Here is a 25,630-nt window from a genome sequence, read left to right on the forward strand (position 1 = left end):
CAACAACAGCTAGCACAGCCACAACAACAGCAACAGCAACAACAACAACTGCAACAAGAACAAAAATCAAATGAACTCAAATTAAATGTAAATGTAATTTTTATGCTAATTATTTTTATTTAAACGAAATACAACAACAAATTGACGAACAATTTCTGAGGTACCAACAAAATGAAGAACAAAATGAACAAGAAAAGCGAAATAAAAATCATAAACGATATTTTTGATTGAATTAATTGATATAAGAATGCAAATCATTATTATTATAAATAATTCAAAATGCGAATTGCATGAAATATAAATATATATATAGAAAACAGACAAAAATATATATACATATATTTAATGATTGTGCGTACTTATTTACAAAGCAGCAGCAACAACATGAATATGAAAATAAAAAAATAAAAATAACAAAAATAATATTTAAATGTACGCAAAACAAAAAACATGCTAAAAATACAATATAAAAAGAGAAATAAAATATTTAAATGTCAAACATTTAGTAAAGAGCAAAAGGCAAGCAACAAATATTGCAATTTCAAACAATTGTTTAATTTCAAAAATAATTTCCAGAAAACAAAAATAATGGCATTTAAATAATGTATGAAAAGCCAAATTCTTTCAAAGCCGTCAAATTTTTTGCATTTGTAAACTTAACAGGAAGAGAAAAAACGATGAAAAATAAATAATAATAAAAAAAATTACCTTTATTTAAAACTGAGAAATTTTAATAATGTTTATTAAAAATGTATAATCAGAATTTAAATCAACGGAAATTGAATAATTAAAGCAAATCTCAAGTTTCCCTAAAAAATTATGTAAAAAACTATATATTTTGTATTCGATTTAGTATTCATTTTGTCATCTTGTATTAGGTTAAAAGCTTTATAATTAAATGTTTAATGAGCTGTTTCAATTATTTCTATCCAGCCCGCAACTGATTATGTTAAATATTATACTCAGCTCCTATATACATATATATATATATGGCCAATATATATATATATATATATATATATATATATATATATATATATATTATTCACTTTAGTTAAACAAATTATTCAAACATTTGTTATAATTTTAATTAGATTTTCTAGTTTATGTTTTTTTTTTTTTGTCTGTTACTTATGCAATTTGTATCATTCTCAACCAACTACATCTCAAATCATCAGATAGATCTTTAAAAACTTATACATAATAAATTTCGAAATTTCCTTTAACTATTTATAGCCATAGAAAACAATTAAAGTACTTGAGTCAGTTTTATTTCTAAAAAGTATTTTACAATTTTAAATGGCAATAATTTCGCACTTTTCAACAAATATTCTTCAATGTAAATTTTGATAAACACAAATTTAATTTCAACTTCTTTCAAAACAAAAAAAAACTTGTACATAAAAAGTTTCTAAGAAATAAACACAAGAAAAATATAAGAAAATTATGAATTAATTAAGTAAAACAAATAAATGTTTAACAAACAACATAAGTTTAACAGTAATTACTTAAATTGAAGTATATATACAAATATATATATAATATGTATTTAAATTTAAATTGAAGAACAAAGGCAAACTATGCTATTAGTTTAAAGCAAGACAAAAGCAGCAAAAACAACAACAACAAGAACAGACAACCGAAATACAAAAACAAAAATATTTAAACTATTAATTTAATTATATATACATATATATAATGAATTAATTAATTGACCTTAAGGCTAAAGAAAAAACACTGCTACAAAAAAAACAAAAAAACAACATAAAAATAAGAATGAGCATAAGAAATGATAATAAAAACAAGAACAAAACTACTATTTTATAAAATACAAAATGTCCTTTATTTTTTAATGTGAAAAATATAAAAGTTTAAATTTATGCAGGAAGTAAGTATTTAAATAGGGTAAGTAATTTGAGATACTTTTCATACTGTAATAAAATTGTTATTTTTAATTTTATTTATTTGATTTTAGGAAATGTATTTATTTTTATGGATATTAAGTGAAATATAAAAAAGAAAAGGGGGTTAAAAGAAATTTGTTTATTTAACATTTTTTTTTATTTTCATCACTACAAAGCCCGCCTTAAATAGATATTTTTCTTATTCTTTTTTTTTTTTTTTTTTTTTTTTTTTGCATTACTTTAAAATGATTTATAAACATTTTTATTTTGGATTAATAACAACAAAAACTCATTTGAATGAAAACACTTTATTTTTTAGAAAATATATTTTTGTAGTTAAACATTATTATTTATTCGCATTTGTTAGCAAACATTGAAGGCACTTTGACAAAATTAAATATTAATATTATAAAATACTTAAAAATTAGTATACAAAAAAACAATTTTTTTGGTTAAAAAGAGAAACAGACACACACATTTAGCTGCGCTGGCAGTTAAACAATTGCGAGTACAGTAAAGCCTGCTGTTATGCACTATGCGCGCACTCGCGATGCCTTCTTGCTTTTGTCAGCCTTGGGCGGCGGCGGTCCGCTGCGTCCGCCCTGCATGTGGCGATTGTAGATGCTGCAATAGAATAGAAGAGTAAGTTATATTGATCTATAGATTTGCTATGCAAACTCACATTCTGTAGGTTTCAGTCTTGAGATAGTCGATCACATGACTGATGCCCAACAGGTATTGCTCCGCAATGGGATTCACCCAGGGATTCTCCTCCATTTTCATCACCGACTTGTTGCTGAGCAGGTCGAGCTGCGCCACCTCCGGCGGCAGCACCTGCAGTCGATTATTTTGTATGTGCAGCTCACGCAATCGCGACAGCTCGCCCACCTCCCGCGGCAGCTCCAGCAGATCGTTGTCGCGCAGTCCTAAGATCTGCAAATTCTTCAGCTGGCCCAGCTCCTTGGGTAGGTACTCGAAGTCGTTGTCGCCGAGGTATAAAGCGCGCAACGTCTCCATGCCAAAGAAGTTGCCGGGCAGCACCTTTTCGCTCAGATTGTTGTACGACAAATCGAGCACCTCCAGCACGGGAAAGGCGCCAAAGCCACGCGGCAGAGTGTCCAATCGATTGATCGAACAGTTCAAAATGCGTAACTTCGGCATCGAAGAGAGCGAAACGGGCAACTCGGTGAGCAGATTGTTCGAGAGGTTCAAGATTTCCAGATTCAACAAGTTCGCAATACCAGGACTGATGACGGTGATCTTGTTGTGCGAGAGCGTCAGGCGTGTGATATTGATCATGTTGACTGTGGGTAATACAATAGAGTTTGCTAATTATACATGTATATGTATAAAGGAATTTGTCAGTTTATACTAAAGTTAGATGGGATGCTATAGATATTTGTGATTGTTAATGTTTTATGCTGTAGACAGGCTAGTTATAGCTAGGATAGCTACATATATAGATACTCGATAGAACCAGTGAATAAATTTTTATTAAAGGAGGCTGGCGATAGTTCAGTATGATATTACTATATCAATCAAATAGCGATTCTCTAAAAATATTTTTTTTTTATATATGCCGAATTTGATCGAATAGAGAACTAGCAAATTTAAAGTAATGTAAACAGTTATAAATATTTTATTCAGTTTTACATTCACTGGACGCAGCAAATTTCCTACAGCCCTTTAAAACTCTCCATGAATAACAGCTGTTTTACACGCACTGCGAGCAACAGGCATTAGTGTAAGTGGGACAACATTATAGTGCGTACGCAGCGCCTATTTATAAGTGAAAATCAAACAAAATTTGGGCGTTTGCTGTCTGACAATTAATGAAAAAGTTAGTGTATAAGCAACAACAATACTTGGCCGTAAGCATACATAGAATGAAGTTATTTGAAATGTAGTTTGTAGCACTGAGTTAGTATAATTTGTTTATAGATGCTGGCGTCATCAAACAGAATTCTGTTAACTGCACAACGATGGCGTCATAGTTATTCTGCGTTTGTTTAATATACACAAATCTAAACAATTAGATGGCAGCACTTATGAGATCTGGGCACTTACACAGTCCGGGCAGCTCCTCGAAGGAGACTAGGCCCTTGTCCACAAGATCCAATTCACGATTTTGGGTCTCGCGCGCCTCATCCAACACTTTCTTTGCCTTCGACATCTTTGCATTAACAGGCAGGCATTGATTCATCGTGGAGCTTGTTTGCTGTTAAGCGTACGCTGTTAACTCAATTGATGCTGTTTAGTGTGCGGCGTTGCCACTTGCCGCCGTATTGTTAGCCGCGACGTCTTAGCGAAGTTTTGCACCTTTTTTATGCTTCACAATGCTGCTGCAACTGTAAGTATTTTGTTTTAGTTAATTTACAAATTTTTATTAAAAAATATTTGTATATTATTATTTAATAACGCTTGCTATTTTTTAAATTTTTTTTGGATTGTGGTTCTCAGCTCTTTTCAAACTGTACTTTGATTTTTATATACACAAACTTTTTATTTTATTTTATATTTTTATTTATTTGATTTTATTTAATTTTTGTTAATCGTACTTTAAATATTTGTTGATGCACTTTTCATATTATATATATATATATATATACATATATATTGTTGCTCTACTATTAAGTAAATTTTATTGTTGCACAGTGCTACTCAAACTGTTGCTGCAGCTGCTTTTGATTTCAGTTTTTCTTTTCACTCTCTGTGGTTTTGCATCTGTTTTCCTTCTGGCAATTTTCACGGACTTTCCAGCACTTTAAATCGAGTTCAACAATTTGTATGCACACTGTGCCGAGCAAACTATGCACTTGACCCAATTTGCAATTGAAAAGAATTTTCTTTTTATTTATTTTCTGTTTTCATTTTTTTTTAAAGAATTTCTTCTGCACTTTCAACAGGTTTGCACGTAACTGAGCATTTGATGTGCTCTTTGAAATTCGTTTCTAATTCTAATTTCAATAAAAAGAAACGAAAACAAAAACAAAAACTACGAAAATAGTCTGCGTCACCTTTCGCTCTCCACGCGCTCGTCCCAACTGCCTGAGCAGTTTTCTTCACAACGTTCGATCCGTTCCGATCCGATCCGATCGATTGATTCGTCTTGGAGCTGGTTTTTGTTTTCTGTTTGCCTTTTTTCGCGATGTCGTCAAAATGCGAGTGTGAGTGCTCTGGTCGGGCGTGTTTGGCAAAGAGATACTCTGTAATTAAATGTGACATTTTGTTAGTGGGAAAAGGAGTTCAACAATTATCAGTTAAAGAACGTCTTTCCATTCGACTCGTAATATTTACATATCGCTCAGTTGAAGAGAGAAGTAGTGAGGGACAGAAATAAAGACAGCATGAGAAAAAAATGAGACTGAGACAAAGGTAGAGAGATATGGAAAGAAATCTGAAGAGATAGAGAAACACGGGAGATAATGAGAAAGGGGTAAACAGTGAGATAGGGTAAGAGAACGGGAAAGGGGCGGGTAAGAGAGAAGGAGATAAATAGAGATTTTTAAAGGTATATAAAAATTAATTATTATTTATTCAACATGATATAAAAGAAAAAGCGGACAGAGCGAAAAAAGAGAAGTATGAGAGAGAAGATAAGTTAATAAGTAAGTAGTTATTTAAGTATAAGTAAGATAAGTTATTTAAGTATAATTCTCTCACTTGTTACTAACATTGACAGCACTTCGTTCAACCCCTGTTGCTCTACCTAATAGAGTACAGGGTATAATGGAAACACATACTACAAAGACATTTCCATTCTCGTTAAACTTGATACGAGTTTTGCCTTTTGTTTGGTTTTAGTTTATTTTTATTTTAGTTTTTGTTTTACTTATTTTTTTCTTAAATTCAACGCCGCGAAACCCGTTTGGCAGCATTTTGTTTATATCAACTTCTGTTGCATTCCATTTATGTTATTTCTAAATTTACCTGTAGCATAAAAAGTTTTTATAAATTTTAAGAAGAAATTGATCGATGTTTCATAAAGATAAAAAAGATGATTTGTGTAAAATTATATATTTATAGTAAATATATATAAAAATTTATGGCATAATATGCTGAGTTTTCCTAAATTTACCAAATATCATATATATACATAATTTTCAGTCAAGAATTTACTATATATGATCTCTGTATTCTTATGCGTATGCAAATTTTATATTATTTCATACAGTATTTTATATTCACATATATATTTAATTCTGTAATCCTGCAATCATCCGATTCGACTTTATAGCGACAATACTTCGCGCAGTATCCAAATTGGGTATTTATTAAGGGGCCGCAGGCTATCAGTAATATATAGAATAATTTACTATTTGTAATTAAATTTAATTTATTGCTTTGCTATTAGAAAAATGAGAATGTATTAGTTATAATTATTAATGAATAATTATAAATAAAAGGACAATTGAAATTTAAATTTTTTAATGTAATTTAAAAATTATATACTATTTCTGTATTCCTTTTATATTTGTTAAATTTGATTTAACTTTTTCAGATCTGACTAATTCAAATAATATTAAATATAAATAAATATCAAAAATTAAATACAGCTTAAGTCTGAACATCTTGAGATTCTGGCTTTAACTAAAACCTAAGAGTAAAAAAAATTAAAATCATTTTATAAATAAATATTTACAAATAGTTGCAGCTTAACAAAAAATAATTAACAACAGTTGTTATAGCATGTGTAGTAAAAAGCTAAACTATTTGTTGTTTAATTTTCCGTTTTTATGATAGGAAAAGATATGAGTTATATGTAGAGCAAACTCATATAAATTATTTCAATTTAAATTTGCTGACTTTTTTATTTATTTAATTTTTTAAAGAGATTTTTTCATTGTTTTTTATATAGGAAACAATTTTGTTTTAAAATTGAACAAATTTTGTTTTAAAATTGAAAAAAAAAATAATTTTTTTTTACCCTGAACCCATTGAAAATGGGAGATCAGGGTATAATGGTTTTGTGAAAAAGTATGTAACGGCCAGAAGGAATCATCGCAGACCCCATAAAGTATATATATTCTTGATCAGCACGACGAGCTGAATCGATATAGCCCTGTCCGTCTGTCCGTCGGATCTCAGAAGCTATAAGATCTAGAGAGCTGAAATTTGATATGCATACTCGTGAGTATCATACGTAAAAGTTTATCATATTTTTTCGATAACTCATCCGATAACCTTTTTAATCGGGAATAATCGAAAAATAGATTTTGTTTTTTCAGCCTAATTTGAACACTTTTAGACCTGGAGATTTTAAATTTATTGTGTATATACAGTTGATCGACAGGAAGATTTTGTAATTTACAGATCTGGGATACCACGCCCCCTTCTCCCCCAATTCGTAAAAACGCATTTCAAGTACTAGAGACTTGTGCTTTGGAATGTAAACACATTTTCACCATATGATTACGCTCGATTATACTTGCGTGAGGATGCGTGTGTATGCATGTGTGCGTAAAAGAAGTGCTGAATGAGTAGACAATCAGCTAAGAGGGTTCAGGGTATCTCCTAGTCGAGCAGTCTCGACTGGAGCCTTCTTACTTGTTATAATTTATATAATTGTTTTACAATTTGTGTTGTCGTTGGTTCGCCGTATTACAAATATTTTGCCAAATACAATATTTCAATTAAAAAATGAAACACAAACTATATTATTTAATATTTAATAAATTTGCTGCTGCTTCATGGCAGCGACAAGGCCTATAAATAATGACGAGAATATTGTAGGCTGAATGGTGGGCGGATAGCTATCCGCGGGGCGAGGCGAAGCGGAGCTTTAGCTTCCGCTTAGATTGTTAGCTGAATTTTTAATTACTTTATTGTTGATGCGGTCATCAGGACTATGGCGCTCTCCCCATCTCACTCTTTCCATCACACTGTCTCCCACTCTATCTCTCTCGTTCATTCTCTTCGTTCTGATATGCAATGTTAGACCCACGTGTATATGTATATTCTTTTTTTGTTTGTTTTTTTTTCGCTTTCCTATTAATTTTCATTTTGCCTGTCGAATCTGCCAAAGCCAGTGAAAGTTTGTCTTTTGTGCCTTGTGTTGCATAATATGCGTGTTGCATACTTTTCGAGCGCACTGTGGGTCCAGCCATGAGTATGTGTGTGTGTGTGTGTGTTTCGGCCGTGTGCTGTGCGCAACATTTTCGCCATATAAAATATGCAAAATAATGCATTCTCTCGTTGGCTAGCAAAAATTAAAATTAAAAAAGACAAAAAAAAAAAAAAAACAAAAAAAAAAAAAAAAAAAAAAAAAACACAAAAATAACTCTAGCTTAGCCCGAAAAATTAATTTTGGTTTTGCTGTGAAATTTTCGTGCACTAGATTTTCAGTCGACACAGATTTTTCTAATTTTTTGTTTTTATTTTGTTTCTGCTAATGTTGCGGCAACACTGGCCATAGTTTTTTGTTTTAATTAAGTTTTTTTTTTAGTTTCTGTCCTATTTATTTTAGTAAAGTTTGGGGCGCATTGCGAAGCTGCGCTAATTTTCATATGCAAAATAAATTATTAAATATTATTCATATCTAAAAATATTACAAAACGAATTCCCTTTGGGAATTCGGAGTATATTAGTAGAAATATTTGACAATTCTAAATTTATATAAATCCCAAAAATGGTTTGTAATATTTTTATTTTAATTTAATTTTACTTATTTTATGTTTTTAACAAAATTTATTCACAAAGTTATATTAAACTCTTGCATTCCGAAGTATGTGTTATTTTAAATTTAGATCGTAAAAGATCGTAAAAGCTGATTTGCTGAGTGGAACGTAATTAGACCGTTTTAATAATTGTGCTTAGCTGCTCCACATGCTCATGCACTCACATACGTCTGAGTAAACGCATACACTTGTACACATTCATAGGCAAAGCTTTGTTTTGTTGTCTGCATCCTAAATTGAGTGCAAAAAAGCTGTGCTCGATCGTAACTGAGATGGTAGTTGAGTGGCTTTCATTGACGCTAAACTGCGCTCTTTCTCACACATACTCCTACGGAGTGAAGACTTGAGCTGTAGAGAGAACATGTATGGAATCCAAAAGTGGGCGCACAGAATATGTAAAACGCAACTTGGATCGTAATTGTGTGAATAACTGAGTACTCTTAGGGCAAACACACGCACATATGTATTTGCAGCCAATGGCGCGCAATGGTTGGATCGTAACTGAGATAGGAATTGAAAGGCTTAGTGGAAGCTAACTTGAGAGCTTTCCTAATAGCTAAGCTAGCATTTCATACATACATATATGTTTTCTCAACGTATGCCTACATATGTATGTGTAAATGTGTGGAGTGCAAGCTTTAACTATGTTGAAAGTGAGAGAATATCTAGAATCCATAAGTGGCCGCTCTAAGCACGTCGAGCGCAGTTTGGAAAGTAACTGAGAGAGAGACTGAATTGGACCATTTCATCTTAGTTGAGATAAGAGGCGTGACACGAACATACACAATCGCACGTTTTCACAACAGTGTGCTATCGGTGTTTTTAAATGATATTTTAATTGAACGGCAGCCAATGCATTATCAGTGCTTTCATATGTGTGTGCAGCTGTATAGAGTGCATTTATTAATGAGGTAAATGCTTAAAATATGGCTATGGAAATATTTATTTAAAATAGTAATATAAAAATAATAATTATTATCTAGCATTATTATTATTTACTGTTATTTATTATTTATATTATATTACTTATTATTTATTTTTATTCGCAATTATAAAAATAAAAATAAAAATTTGTTATTTTTATAGAAATGCAATAAAACATATTTTATATATGCTTATATATTTAAGTAAATATATGCAAACTTTTTGTATATAGTATTAAAAGCAGGGACCGTAACGATTATAATTTTTATAGCAAAAAATTAAAAAATAATTATTATTTTTTGATAAATTAAAATAAAATTATATTTAATTATTAAAATTGATATTTATGATAAAAATCAAAAATAATTATTACAGAACAATTTTTATATAAAAATCAAATCATAACTCTTATCTTTGATTTTTATAATAAAAATCAAAAATAAGAATTATGATTTGATTTTTATTATAAAAATTGAAAATAAAAATTGAATTGAAATATCTCTTGAACTAAAAGAGCTAGATCATATATTTATATATATATATGATCTACGCATTAATACCTTTCATTTGATGTATAATACGTATGTAAATATGTGCATATATATGTAGATATACATATGTATTTAATTATATGCTTGGGCGCTTGTCCAGTGCACTCGCCCTGTGCACTTGCCAGCACCTAGTCAGCACCTAGTCAGCAGGTAAAGTGAGGGGAGACACATACAAATATAGCATAATCACTGTATATATGTACATACATATGTTTATATGTATATAGATGTATTATTGTCACCTTCCCCTGTACCCAAAGATATAACACTTAGTATAAGTTTACTATTTATTTAGTTTTAAGAACATTATTATTTCGCCATAACAGAAATCCTCTCTCTTCTTGGGAGTTCTTTTGACCCTCAATTTTTTTAAATGCGTAACTCTTATTTGCGGTCCCTGATTAAAAGGAATTTAATTCTTATAGTCTTTAGAAATTCTTATATTATGTGTGTATTTGGATTTCCACTTAAAAATGATTAATATGATGTGGCAATTGTAATTTTTATATATAAATTTGAATTAAAATCCCATTTGAGTCGAACTTCATTTTCATTTGCAATTTTCGCAGCAAGCAAACAAAATTTCCGTTTGTGTCTTGCCCACGCAAAACCCTTTTTGCCGAAAAGCCATATTATTTATGAAAATTTATTGCCTATGCATTATTTATCTTGAATAAATGCCTGGCGAACGTCGAGCATTACCCCAATGTTGACTTAAGTATCTTTTAAGTTGCCCGATTTGTATGCTAATGTGTTCACACCTACACATACACACACATACTTGTGTGTGTGTGCGAAATATAATTCATTTTGTATTGCGTCTGTGATTGATATTAACATAAATTATTCAGTGTCGAAACGTTTTGCGGTCTCATTTTAAATGAGCTGTAAAATATGCAGGTTAATTTGGTAAATCGTTGCCGACTGCAGCCATAAATTCGCATTAACTTGTACAATAATTTGCATCATTAACATGGCCACAATAACACGATATCTATTGTGTATATAAACGTATATGTATGTATTTATCTATCTGTCTGTATGATAAGGCCAAGTCCTTCTTTTCAGTTTAGTTTGATTTATGTCTGCACTAATTTTTGGCCATTTGCCTCTGTTCAGCTGGTTGGCCATTTACCGAGAGGGCTGACCACAGCAAAGGAATTGAGTCCGTCCGCTCGTCCGTTTGGCTGGATAAATGGGCTGATTGAATAACTCGGAGTGGCACTGAAATATAAATGACAGCTGCCTACGCCTCAGTGCCATGCCCCCAGGCAGCTGTCAGCACGGCTAGGGGTAACTAGAAGAGAGGGCGTGCTGCACATCCTTCTAACCAACACACACACACTCACACACTCTTCTGTCTGTCTTTATTCGTGCCATTTTTCAGTGCGCTTTGTTTACATTGGCCCAAGACCGGCAACAGCAGCAGCAGCCGCAGCAGCAGCAGGATGAGCTCTAATGCCACCCAGAGGCAGCGGGCAGGAGGCACCAACCACTGGGAACTGTGGCAACCACAGCCTGTGCCTTTTGCTCGTTTGGCTTGCTTATTCTGCAAGCGCTCGCATCGTCCTACCCCTCGTTCGTCCGTCCATTTGATTTACTTCAAACAATTGGCAACATCATACATCAACGACTTTTCGATTTTCTTTTATTTTCGTTTTTCCGGTTATTTCGCACAAATCTCTATGCAAAGCGTTCTGTGCTTCAAATCTTTCAATCATGTTGCCCTACCTCGCTACTTGTCTCTCTCTCTCTCTCTCTCTTACTCTGCCTCTCTCTTAAGAAACCTACAAGCTGCAGTTTAGGCAAGCATTACTTGTTGTTCGCCATGTTGTGCATACATCATGATTGACAGCGGCTACAATTTGCTGTGTTTAAATAGGAGATGTGAATGAAATCTGTAGGTTTGTTTTAAAAATTCCTTATACTAGGTACATGGGTTTGCTTTATATGATTTTGTCTTTTTCAGTCACATTTCTGCATAACAAATGAAGACATCTAATATTTTTGTATAAATAAATAAATAAATAAATAATGTATTTAATTGTTTATTATTGTAAAATTTATTCTCCGCTATTTATGGGTTGAAAGTAAAAATTTTTTCTATGCTTTTTATTTTATTATAAATTAACATTATAAAATGTTAAAAGTCAGCCACAGCCAAAAATTATATTTCTTTTATATATTATATATTTTTTATAACTAATCTATAAAATTTAACAGGTGCAAAAATTTGGCTTTGAGCTTATTATTCTATTGCACATTTTGTTCTTATCACTGTTCTTAAAGAGAGACACTATGCAATGATATATACTACTTTTTTCTCCATTATATATTTTAATTAATGAATTCAATATATTGAAAATCATTTCTAATGCTTTTATTCATGTAGAATTACATAAAATATGACAAAAATTTGTTTTGGTTGAATGTCGCACTCGACACGTCACGTTCGACCCTCATTAAATATGAAAAATTAAAAAAAAAAACTATTCAATATTTTTGGCTCAAATAAAAAACCTTATTAAGATGTGCAAATTCCTAATAATTTTACGTTATGTGTAATAAATTGTCATATGGGGTTTCGCTAAAATCTGAGGTTGAACTGTTCATTTAAAAATTGACTAACGTTTTTTAATTATTTTGAAAACGAACACTTGTCTAGAATCATATTTAGAGCCAAAATGTTTTGGTTTTTTTTTTTTTTTTTTTTTTTTTTAATGCTTAAAATACGTACGAATGTCTTATTCGACACTGGAGAATTGTCCATATTTAAACCATAAAAACTTCGATTATCCATCTGTTATCCGATTTCATAAAGAATTCATTTCAATTAAATACAATTTTGCGCCTTTCTCTAACTTCTGCCGGCAATTCTGTGTCTGCCACAACTTTGTGCAAATTAAAATTGATTTTCAACACGAAAACGTGGCAGAGGTAAGGAAAACTTTATCTCAAAATCTCCCCTTGCAACAGCCCACCTCAGTTCTCCCTCTCCCCGCTGCAGCAGCAATTGCTCATATTTTTATGCATGCCAAACTCACGGAACACAAATCGAAAATGAAAAAGAAAATAAAGGAGGGAGAGAGAGAGAGAGAGAGAGGAAACTGCTTAAGAAAACGTCGAAAATGTAAATCTTAAAATCCTTGTACTTGTGCACGTTGATTGCCCAGGGCAGCCCCGAGCATCCAGTATCCACTTCAGCTGGCTGCCCGCACGAACACCCGCCCGGCCGCCCGCTACCTCTATCGATCGATCCACTTGCATTTGCAATTCCTTTCGATTTTCCTACAGCCACTTTATCAATTTCGCCAATAAAATTCAAACAGCAAGATTTTCTTTTAGTTTTCATTGCTTGTTTCTTGACTGCCGTTCGCATAAAAAATGCATCATTCATTTTGGCAACTGTTGGCTATTTGCTGCATTGGTTTCCATCTACTATATACTTTGGGCGACCTGTGCTGCAGCCTAATGGGAACATTTGCAATTCGTCTTCGGTATTCGTTAATTAGTTTGATTGACGTAAATGCTTGCCCTATATGCTGCGCTGCAGTTGCAAATGGATTGTTTAGTTAAGCTTAGCACTATTTCGAATCGTATTTGATATTTTCATTAATTTATTCTGACATTAACCAAGTTGATTACAAATACGATTAATTAAGCTAGTTTAAACTGAAAGCCAAACAAGAGATACATTTTTATTAGATTTCGTTGGATATTAAGTAGGCGTGGCATAAGGTACTATCTCTCTCCCTCATAGAATAATTTGCAATTTTCTTTGAAATATTTCTCCTTTTTGCTTCACTTCCGTTCCATTCCATTTCTCTTCAACTAGCTAATAATTAGCTTTCATAGCGCGCGTCAATTTGTATTGATTATTTGATTATTTGTGAAATGCTCTAATAGGAGTGTAATTATGAAGTGTGAGCAACGACAATGCGACATGTTGTTGCCTGTCAAATTCACTTGTCACATCAATGAACAAGGCGCCAAAAAGCAAGTTGCTTACTAATGTCATGTCTCGTCTGGCTCGTGAGGGTGTATGTGTGTGTGTGTGTGTGTGTGTGGGCTGTGTGTTGTGCCTGCCAAGTAGTCATTGCTCCCCGTTCGTAAAAAGTTAGTTTTGTTCTCCTTCTGCTTCTTCTGCTACTCTTTCGATTCCCTTGTCAACGTATCGTGTACAACTCGCATTTGACTGAGCTGCGGTAGGGGACGCACGTTGACCGACAGGTGGACGTGCTTTGTCTACCTTAATACTTGCAGTACTTTGATTTTGACAGTGGACAATGCTTTTCGTCTGAGCCACTGCGACGTTTGGCCAGCTGCCAGACAACCGATAATTGGTAAGAGTGAAGTAGCAGCAGCAGCAGCAGCAGCAGCAACTGCAGGACAATCCATCGGTTTAATCATGAAGAAATCTCTGGCTGTCTGTGTGCGAGGTTTATTTCTGCTTTTTCTTATTCTTCTTTTTATTCGCATGATTGCGCAAACATTGGATATGCTTGAGCAATCAGGCGATGTGCTGACATTGAGTTGTTGGCAGCACTTATTTGTCATTCGATAAAAATAAAGAGCTGAACTTGGAATTTGGAATTTGGAATTGTAGCAAAAATGCTGATCATACTTAAATTGGAATAGTAAACTAAAACTTGAAAAGGTTTAGAAACTTTTAGTTATGTTATCTTAAAGCTTTAAGGAGCTTTCGTTTAAGTAATTTATCTGTCTGTTTGTGTGTTATCTAAATTAAATTACACAGAATTTAAGACACTAATTTAAATTGATAAATCATCGTGGACTTTAATCAAATAAATTATGTGAGCTATTGAAAATTGAACTAACAAAATCCGCATAAGTCAGCGCCATCAAGCTCAACATCCACAGATGTTTGATTCAAGTATAAGTAAGAAATAAATGCGATAAAAATAAATAAAATGATGCTTCAGCATTTTTCGTCATTGCTGCTAGAGGCCGCTCGTGACAGCGTATCAATGTCATCCTAATAAGTTGTCAGGAAAATGAGATGAAATTCCGATTACAGATTACAGGCGCAGTGTCAACTGGCGCCGTCGACTTGTCTTTGGAGTCTTTTGAGAGTCATGCAACAGTTAATGCTAAATAAATTACACACTAATGTGGATGGGTGTGGGCCGTGAGCCAGTAAGTCACATTGATTAGAGCCGTGCGAGGCCCTGAGACTGGCCCCGGGTCTAACAATTCAGTATAGTAGACTTGATATGAGCTGCTGCTGCTGCTGCTGTGGCCAGGAACCAGGGCTCTAACGAGTTCTGAAACATTTCGCCCAGCTAAACGAAGTTAAACGCACTGAATAACAAGTAGTTACACACACACACACACACACACACACACACACACACACACACATACGTTGAGCTTGTGGAATAGTGGGAGTCGGAGTTAACTTGAGACAGCGACACAAACTGAATCCTAATGAGGCACCTGACTCTGCGGTTGCATGCGGCGTATACGTAACGCTGATTTAGCCCACTCGCTGCCCAGAGAGACAGAGACAGTGAGAGACTGAGAGAGAGGGAGAGCCGGGCAAATGCATCCTGGGACTGGGCCAACTAATGAGCAGTTAAATATATTTGTTGACAGCCAAATAGCTGACTTAACGCTAATTAATCGCTTTGTAAACGGCTAAACGCATTTCACTGCGGTTATTCCACCTATTTTTTCCGCATTTCCCTTTGTCTGGCTTATAATTTCATAATTGTCAACAAATTAATATAAACATTTCATTTATTTACAATGTGTGCTTAATTATGATTTATGCATGCAACACAATTCGAGCAACAACAACAACAACAACAACAACAAAACAACCGCAACAAAAGCGCATTTAAATCCGTTTATAGAACTTTGTCTCTGTCCAACCTTTCCACTAAGTAATACTTTCATTTGTTGTGAGTTTTCATTATGTAAATTATTTCTATTTTTTCTCTCTCTCTCTCTCTGTGTATGTGTGTGTGGCTTAATCCCTTTTTGAAAGTCGCTTTCGAATTAAATATTATTTGCTTTAATTAAAATGGATTAGATTTCATAATTTGTGTGGGACAATTAAATGCATTTTTTGCAAAAATATTTGTATGTACTTTTTTTATACTGCATTGTTGGTGCCAAATATTTCAAAATTTAACTTTAACCATTTCAAATAAGCTGAATTATTTTAAATACATTTTTAAAGTTTTTTGTTTTGTTTAGCGTATAGATGAAAAAAAACGTACTATTTTTTTTTTTTTTTTTTTTTTGTGATTCTTATTAGTGCTTTTTTATTTTTAATTTTAATAATATTAATATTTTAATTTTAATAATATTAAAAGATTATTATTATAATGTTTTAATATATATTTTTGATATATTTTAGTAAAATTTATTTAATTCGTTATTCATTTATTATTTATTCACCAGTTAAGTGCGAATTGTGCGATTTAAATTTGATTTCGTGTGCTTTAATGCTTCTTCTTCTTCTTCTTCGGTTACCATGCTATTTGGCTCATGGCACTGCTTACATGGACGATTTACCTATGCGTAAAGAATCCCACAAATTAGACCAGAAATTTCAACTGAAAATCCAAATAATTTTTCTTTGTGCAGCCAGAAAGGCACAAAATTGTGATTTAAGCTGTAGCTCAAAATTACCTTTGCTTTTGCTGCTGCTGCTTGAACGTAAACCCCAATTTCCAGTGGAGATTCTTCAAATAAAAGCCAGAGTTGAGAGCAGAGCTGGGGATTTCACTTTAGACACTACGAAAGAGTTTTGATGCCCACATCTAATACGTAACATGCTCAATTTAAACTGCTCTGATTTACCAACAGTTTATTTGTGTGTGTGTGTGTGAGTGTGTGTGGCTAACACGTTTGCCTTTTGTTTGGTCTGCGAATAGATGAGGCAACAATGCACACAGTTTTCCAACACTGGCACAACGTGAAGGAAATGCAAAAAGAAAAAAAAAATAGGAAAATACAAAATATTGTAGCATAATTTTCGGCACTAACAATACAAGTGCAGCGCTATGCGGTGGCATGACGGGGGCTGTGAGAGGGCGTGCCAGGGCAGGCGGACACATGGCATATATCAGCACATGCATTCATAAATCATATTCTGCAGCTGGAGAGTGCAGCCAGGCGGGCAGCCGGGACGCCAGGCAAACAGGAAGCGGCCAGCAGGAGCAGTGTCCTGTCTGTGTGCGTGTGTGTGCTTAGCTGCTGCAGCAGCAGACTCGGCTATTTTAAGGATATTTATACTGACAGCGGATTTTTGATGGAAAAACTTTTGTAAATTGCTTTTAGCAGCCCAAAAGTAGCCGCCCAAAACAACAGCCGCAGCAAAAACAAAAAAATTAAATAAAAAAAATGAGAATGTGGCAAATATTTTCTAAAGGATATAATATGACCCCGCTTGCTTCAGTTGTCCGAACTTTAATATTATTCTTAAAGTACCGCAGGAGCTGCTTCTCTCGCTCTTTATTTTATGTCAGGCGCTGTATCTAAGCAGGACGCGACACATCCGAGTGCGCCAAATCCATTAAATTGACTTATACATAGGTATATCGGCTACATATGTATACTCGTATATGCATTTTTATTCAGTTAGTAGCTTTGCCAGCACAGTATTTGTTAAGGAATCGCCCTCGTATTTATTTTGCTTTGCTTTTGATATTTTTATCGCTTTGTCCTTGTCCGCCTTTGTTGTCTTCTCCCCATTGTTGTGGCCACAAAATATGTCATTGCGTATCTGTGGAGAGCCGTAGTCTAATGCTCATAAATTGCAGCGCATTGCATGCAGCTCGACTCAGCTCAAGCAGCCCATTAAAATCGATTTTAATTGGCGCAACAATTGATATGTTTTATATATGTATGAAGGAAAACATTATAAGAAAATATAGAATAATCTGATTTATTTGATATATTTTATCGACTCTTATCAATTGAATTAAAATTGACACAAACTTATAGAACAACACAAGCTTAGAAATAAATTGTTTACCAAAGAACAATTATATATATATATATATATATATATGTTTACCCATTTAATTACAGCAAATTTGATTTTTACCTATTTAATTTCATCAACAATCGTTAAAGCATCAATATTTTTATCAGTATTTTATCATGCTGAAAAACTTGTAATAATTTTTTCATAAGCAGCTTTATTAATTTGTTTGCCAACTCTTTAAAGTTCAATTGATATATTTACATTTTTACATTATAATTCAACACCATAATTAGGTTTTAATTAAACCTATTAAAATTCATTGGTATGGCTAATTTTCTCGGTGTTTTTTTTTTTTTTTTATAATTTGAAGCTACGTCGGCTTAAAAAGGGAAACGCATGATAAAATAATTACGTATATGCTGCATTTAAGCTTCGCAGCTTTAATAATAATTTATTTATGTATACACATTTATTTATTATTTTATTAAATACATAACCGAAGTGAATTGAATATATTAATTCACTCATTATAGAAGTGATGGCATGGAACAGAAAAAAGACGACAAATTAAAAAATGAAAATCTGTGAATTAACTGATTTACCTAGCATTATCTCTTATATTATTCACAAAGTTTTTAATGCTAACTTTAAATCCATTAAAGCATGATTAAAAATTGTTAATATTAAAGCATATTTACATATTTATAGTAATTCAAAAATACCAGAAAAATTTTTATTTTAAGATATTCACGGCTATCATAAATAAGGTCATAGAATAAATAGGAACCCTTTTTATTTAGGAATATTTCTTAACCACAGAGCAAAGTACAATAGTAAGGGTATCCTCCGGTCTGGCATGCTCTCCTGCCGTACTGATAATTGTTTAAATATTTGTTTTGTTTTTATTTCATCAACTTTGATTTGACTTAACCAAACTAAATGCCACAAATATTTCACTGAATGCGATTTCGTATAAATAAAATCAAAATTGCAAAAACATTTGCTTATAAATAACAGCAATCATAGCAAAATATAATAGAACCGTAACTAAACGAGTCAGAAAGCCACAAATAAATTCAATAAAAATCAATACCAATACCAATAGATTTTTTTTTAGAAAGATTTAATATCTTTTTATTCGTAGTTTGCAAATTAGTTGCAAATTTAATTATTTCGTTGTGCTTGAAATCAATATTTTTATTGCGTGTTTGTTTTTTTTTTGTTTTTGTTTTGAGTGAGTGGTGAAATGCGAGCTATAAATATTTTGTAGAAGAGCAAGTAATAAATATTGAATTATTTAGCGCTTGACATGGAGATTTTTATTATATATATTTTTTAATATGTGCATTCTATTAGAAAAATGTAAGTGTTTGGAGATATTGTAAATTGCTTTTAGTTACATTAACATATTATACATATAAAATGGTTGGATTATATTAACATCTAAATAGTAGTATAATTATTAATTAGTAATATAATTACTATAGTAGTATAATTAATTACATGATTATTGGCTTAAATACATATATATAGAATTTACTAAATTTTACCATTTCTGAACGCAGATTTTGTATAATTTCATGCCACTGTGCGCTGTGAACAACAAATAGCAGTGAGAAAAAAATCTGTGGCAAGCAGCCGTGCAACGATTTCGCGTTTGTTGTGCAGCTGCTGGGCGAAAATGTTGCACAGCATGCATAAATAATAAACGACAAGCTCTCCCCCCTCCCATACACAAACACACACACACATACACACCCATACAGCGGCATTATGCACATTTTGCCGTTTTGCGAGGCGTTAGGCTAGTGGGCGGGCGTTTGGACTTTCTAAATTTATTTTATTAAGTCAAGCACATAGACAGCTCATGGGATGCGGCGTCTGTTGCAACTGTTGTTGCCGCTGCTGATGCAGTCGGCCAGGCACCCAGGCAGCCAGTCCGCCAGCCAGCTAACGGTATAACGGTATAAATAAAATAATTTACGGTAACTGCTGCCGCTCATCAGGCAGCAAAGGCGGCAACGAGCTGCAACGAGGACGCCGTGTTGACAAAACCTGGAGCTGGATCATCAAGCGTTGCTGGCCGTCGACGCTTACAAAAACTGTAGCATACTTTTTTGCGCTGTGCCTTTGTGTGCAGCTGCATACGAAATTAATGCACATATGCAGGCAGCACTCTATGCGTATGCGTGTGTGTGTGTGTGTGTGCGTGTGGATGAGTTAAAATGCAGCTTGCTAAATATAGTTATAATTATGCGCACACATTTTTAATTAAGTTTTGCACTGGGCCCACTGCCCGTTTTGGCTCTGGTTAAGCTAAATATTATGCATACGCCCTGTTAAATTGCATTAATATGAGATACACACTCCGGCTCTTTTTGTTGTTTTTTTCATACATATTTTTGCTTGCTGTCAAATTACATATGTTAAACATTTGCCCTAATTTATGCGGTTTCTTTTTTGTTGTTGCATTTTCGCGGTGCCTTAGGGATTTATTTGTGAATTGGGTTGAGAGAGGGCGGGAGGCAAGGCTGCACCGTGAAACATTTACTATATATACTATAAATAGAAGAATTTTACTTATATTTATATTTATATTTATATTTATATTTATATTTATATTTATATTTATATTTATATTTATATTTATATTTATATTTATATTTATATTTATATTTATATTTATATTTATATTTATATTTATATTTATATTTATATTTATATTTATATTTATATTTGATCTTCCCCTGCAGATTCTCAAATACTTTCCATATTATCCAGCTAAAGGAGAAAACTTTCTAAACTAAGAAAAACTATATCTCATTTTTCTTGTAGTTTTTGCGGTTGCAGTTTATGAATGTTGATAAATATTTACAATTACCAATTTAAAAGTTCAGCTTGTTGGGCATTTCATTTGGCTTGTTTCGCTTGTTTGCCGAGTTTTCCTTTTTCAACACGAAAGTTTTTTGTTTGGCAAATGCAGCGAGCAGGAAGTTTTTGTTATGGCCACAAAGTTTTAAATATGATTTTATTTGTGCAGCAAGTTGCGGCTTCTTTTGCATATTTGGCCAGCTTGCAGCTGATTTGTTTTGTGGCACAAAGGCGGAGAAAGTTGCAGCCGAATGAAAAAGCAGCTCAAATTTGAAATAATGTAATGCAGTTTCTTTTGGGCAGCAACTTTTTCATTTGAAATTTCGCAGGCAGCCAGCGAGATTAGATCGTTTAATAGCCTGACAGACGGAAATATTGCCAACGCTTTCTCTTCTTGGCTTTAAGAATTTTCGGTGCAAGTCCAGCGCCAGTTAAATGGCAAACTGCATAAACGTTTAAGCAGCCCTAAATCATGGCATGTCCTTTTCGCTGCTCTTCCTTTTGCTGGCAACATTTTCTGCTTAAATGCATTTGGCGTACGGCGTACACACCTTCTTCTCCTTCCACTGCTCCTGCCTCTGCTCCTGCTACTGCTCCTGCTTCGTCTCAAGTGGGCAAAGCTCCAGCTGTCTGCTGTCCTGCCCAACTATCCCTCTTGGCTCCACTCTAACCCATTTTAAAACGTGTCTGGCGCTGCAAACTTTCACCGTTTACTTTGCTCCTGCTCCTGTTCCAGCTCCTGCTGCTACTACTGCCGCCAGTCGCTATCCTCGTCCTTCGTCGCGTCCTGGCAGCGCTTTATTTGAATTATTGTAATGATTTACACTGAAGTGGCTGCTGCAACATTTTGGGCATCTGGGCGCAACTGACGCGGCTACGTAATGAGCTGCTCCACACGCCGTGCTAAGCTGAAGTTTGCGTGTTTGATGGTGCATTGTCTGGCATTTAGTCCTTGCATCTCGTCCTTACACTTGACTGCCCCTGCAGCCGAACCGCCCTTATGCTGATCCCTCTCCTTATTTTCCTTTTCCTTTTTTGCTGCCTGTCACTGCTTGGCTTGATGGCTTCCATGGAATTTGATGAACAAAATTTTAGTGCAAATGCTGCTGCGATTTAAGACGGTAAATATTTTCGTTTAGTAGTGTGCGAAAATTGCGGTAATTACTTCAACGATAATAATAATAATAAAGGATAATTATAATGACAACGAGCAGTGATTTAAAAGCTGAAAGTTGAATCTTATAATATATATACCATAAATTCCTGAGAGGGATTAAGTGGGAGCTCAGAATTTCATTAAATTTTATTTATTTTTCAATTTTCTCATTGTCTTAGATCTAAGGCTGAACTAGTGAGTTGTACTAATTCTATGCCTATCTATAGCTTTTCAAGTTTATCTAATAACCCGTTGATCTAGCAGATCTAGCAGATCCTTCGCCTATCTTATTCTATGAATTCCAGTCTGACCGCATATCTGAAGCTGAGTCACCAAATGAGTTGTGCAACTGTAGGAATTGGTAGAACTTTCTATAGCCCTGATTCAGTCACAAACCAGTGGAACCCATAGAGCTTAAACAGTCTTGATTAGCTGTATAGATTAGGACAGCAGGAATTCAGAGTATTTTCTCGTCGGACATTTCCCAAATTGCTCAATAGCTAATAAAGTGAAAGATAATCAAATATGATTTACCAAGTTAATAAATGAAATGTATTTGATTTCTAAAACTTAATTCACTATTTTATTATTTCGAATTCCAATTTAATTTGAAAACTAAACCAACTGTAAAATTCTCAACAATAGAATTCCAGATAAATATGGTGTTGTCTATTTCAATCACACATGAAGTGTATTATTAATTTGCTCAAGTATTTCATGGCAACTGACTTTGATTGAGGCCTCAATCAATTAACCGGACACTGTTTGATTAATACAAGAGAAAATTCTGTGTAAATTTCGAGTATATTTCAAGTAATTAAATTTAAACTTATTTATGAGAGTTTTGTAACCATTTGTAGCTCGAAACAAAGGCGAATTTCAATTAACTCTTAGGCAAAAGACACTTGAGAGATATTTGCCATCGATGTCAGAAACAAAATACTTTGCGGTTAGCCAGTTGTGGTTGTTGTTGTTGTTGTTCTTGTTGTCATTGTTGAGCGATATCAATAGTTGGACTAAGAGTTTTGATATATCTTGAAGACAATGCCACACGCACACACACACACACACAGACACAAGCACACTTCATCTTTGCCACACTCAGGTGGCAATGTGAGCTGAAGTTGAAGTGGTTGAGCGGCTGCACCTGCAGTCCAAAGTGATTTTATGTTTTATGAGAGCTGACATGTGGCAACAACAGTCATAGCAGCCGCAGTCGCAGTCGAGCACTTGCCACATGACACTCACACACACACACACACATACAGCCAGCTCGTGTCAGTTTCACTGTTGACTGGCCCATCATGTCTGTGTGTGTGGGTGCGTGCGTGTGTGTGGGTGTGTGTGGGCGCGTGTGTGTGTGTGTGTGTGCGGTTGCTGCTGCAACATGTTGTAAATTATTATAAACTCAAGTGGGTACCAAGTGGCAGCTACGTCTATGGATCATCTGCAAATGAGCTGAGTGACCCGAATGAATTGTAAATCGTTTTCGATTGAGCTTGATACATTCAGACTTCAACTCCAACTGTCACAGTAGCTCAGACTCGGACTCCGACTGTGACTATGACTGTGACTGTGACTGTGACTTTGACTTTGACTTTGACTTTGACTTTGACTTTGACTTTGACTTTGACTTTGACTTTGACTTTGACTTTGACTTTGACTTTGACTCTGACTCTGACTCTGACTTTGACTCTGACACTGACTCTGACTCTGACTCTGACTTTGACTCTGACTTTGACACTGACTCTGACTTTGACTCTGACTTTGACTCTGACTCTGACTTTGACTCTGACACTGTCTTTGACTTTGACTCTGACTCTGACTCTGACTCTGACTCTGACTCTGACTCTGACTTTGACTTTGACTCTGACTGACTTTGATTCTCTGAGCGATTGCTTTGCATTTTTTAGCAGCCAGACTCATATTTCCAATACTTTCTCCTAAATTCTTGTGTAGAATGGTCAGGTTGCTGCTCCTGAAGCATTATTACATCGACTAAAGCCAAGAGTTCAACACAATTTTTGTTTATGCACCCCAAAACCAAAATTGTTTTATTTATTTATTTATTTTTTAACGAGTTAGAGTTAATATAAAATGAAAAACTAACTGGCAGCAGGGGCCTTCGGCTTAAAATTATATTATATTATTCGCTTTATATATGCTTTTAGCTTAGTTAATTCCACAGCTCGTAGAAAGCTACTTAAAAGTTCAGTTACTTTATCAATTCCCTATCCTTTGAATTTGCTGCTGGGCTATATATTTATATAGTATATATAGACAAATAGTATCCTATATATATAAATAGCTCTTGAAATCTGGGCGCTTGGCTAACGCCTCCCTAATTTATGCCGAGCTGCTCGCTTAATTTGCAGGACAATTTTTCTTTGCCATGGCAGCACCAACAAACGGTGCCAGCGGCTCACCTCTACCCAGTGCTGGGTGCTGAGAGTGCTCTGGCAAATATCCCTGTGCGCTAGCCACCCTGTGCCGATGGCATCCTGTGCCGTTACGCCACCACCCAATCCGGCCCTCGCGCTCCCAAAGTGACAAACAACTAAGCGAAAATCGCGTGCGTGACGCGTGGCGGGCGCATAAAGTTTGTGACACGTTTCCACAGTTGCAGTTTGCTTCTTCTTGTTGTTGTTGTTCTTTTGGACCAAAGGCACAAAAAGTTATGCACGTGGACTGTGCGCGGGGGTGCGGCGCCAAAGGGTGCCCGGCCGATGCTGATGGCAACACTTTAGAGCCGCGTTGCATACTTTTGGGGCGACATGCAAGTCACGTTAATTTCGCCAGCGAACTGTGAAGCTGAAAGCAAAAAAAAAAAAAAAAAAAAAAGGAAGCCAAAAAAAAAATAAAGCAACAACAAGTTGCTGTTGTATTTCTTGCATAACTTTGTTCATTTCCTAACGGATTAAAGGTGAACCGACTTCCAGCTTATGCCATCTTCTACACAAGTCAAAGCAGATTCTAGAATACAAAGAAAAAAGTTACACAACACTGGCTAAAGCTATGATAGAGCATGTGTATGGGATTCTACTTACAATGCTTCTAAACATTATTGACTCTATACTTAATCTATAATTTACATATTTAAGCACTCGTAGCTATTATGATGCACATCTATGACATTACAGACTTCAAAATTTTATTTAATTCTTTTTAATATATTAATTAATGATGTTAATAGTAATACAAATATTATTTGTATATGCAATATATTTTATATATTTGTATCAAAAAGATTTCATTAAATGAAACTATTTTTAAAATTTTTTTCTGTGTCTCAAAATTTATACGTTAATAACATAATAAAAAATTAATAATATTAAAAATATTTTACTAATATCTTATTATATAGTTTATAAAACATAATGTTATAATAATATTAAAATATATAATATATAAATTGAATTTATAATTAACAATTTTTTATATGTCAAATAGACATATAAAATGAAAAATTCTGTACAAATTTTGAAATAATTTATTTTAAAGTATTTACAATTTGTAGTATTTTAATATATTAAAAAAAAAAAAAAAATTGTAATACTATTATTTTAATTTTTAATTTTATACCCAGA

At 33.7% G+C, this 25,630-nt stretch overlaps 2 protein-coding genes across 2 annotated transcripts in view; one reads left to right on the forward strand and one right to left on the reverse strand.

Annotated features, from left to right (window-relative positions):
* Positions 1 to 2,193: 2,193 nt before the first annotated feature.
* LOC6576997 (ras suppressor protein 1) lies at positions 2,194 to 4,110 on the reverse strand. The gene is made up of 3 exons (XM_002002937.4): positions 3,972 to 4,110; positions 2,587 to 3,208; positions 2,194 to 2,528 (listed from the first exon to the last, which is right to left on the reverse strand). The coding sequence occupies exons 1-3, from the start codon at positions 4,105 to 4,107 to the stop codon at positions 2,438 to 2,440; spliced, it is 849 nt and encodes a 282-aa protein (XP_002002973.1). The 5' UTR covers positions 4,108 to 4,110; the 3' UTR covers positions 2,194 to 2,437.
* Positions 4,111 to 4,176: 66 nt separating this feature from the next.
* Positions 4,177 to 25,630, forward strand: part of LOC6577000 — a 32,468-nt gene continuing 11,014 nt past the window's right edge. Inside the window, exon 1 of the mRNA XM_044008602.1 lies at positions 4,177 to 4,254. Within this exon, the coding sequence (XP_043864537.1) occupies positions 4,231 to 4,254 (24 nt within the window). The 5' untranslated portion in view covers positions 4,177 to 4,230. The remainder of the gene's footprint in view (positions 4,255 to 25,630) is intronic.

Source organism: Drosophila mojavensis, unplaced genomic scaffold (assembly GCF_018153725.1).
Source record: "Drosophila mojavensis isolate 15081-1352.22 unplaced genomic scaffold, ASM1815372v1 contig_36, whole genome shotgun sequence".
Taxonomy (NCBI): domain Eukaryota; kingdom Metazoa; phylum Arthropoda; class Insecta; order Diptera; family Drosophilidae; genus Drosophila; species Drosophila mojavensis.

What these genes read in the sequence shown, in the direction of transcription:
- LOC6576997 (XM_002002937.4), bottom strand. Translation starts at nt 4,107, where the DNA reads ATGAATCAATGCCTGCCTGTTAATGCAAAGATGTCGAAGGCAAAGAAA. An exon ending in CGAGGAGCTGCCCGGACTGT is followed by an intron (nt 3,209 to 3,971) that starts GTAAGTGCCCAG and finishes TATTACCCACAG; the next exon opens with TCAACATGATCAATATCACA. An exon ending in AAGACTGAAACCTACAGAAT is followed by an intron (nt 2,529 to 2,586) that starts GTGAGTTTGCAT and finishes ATTCTATTGCAG; the next exon opens with CATCTACAATCGCCACATGC.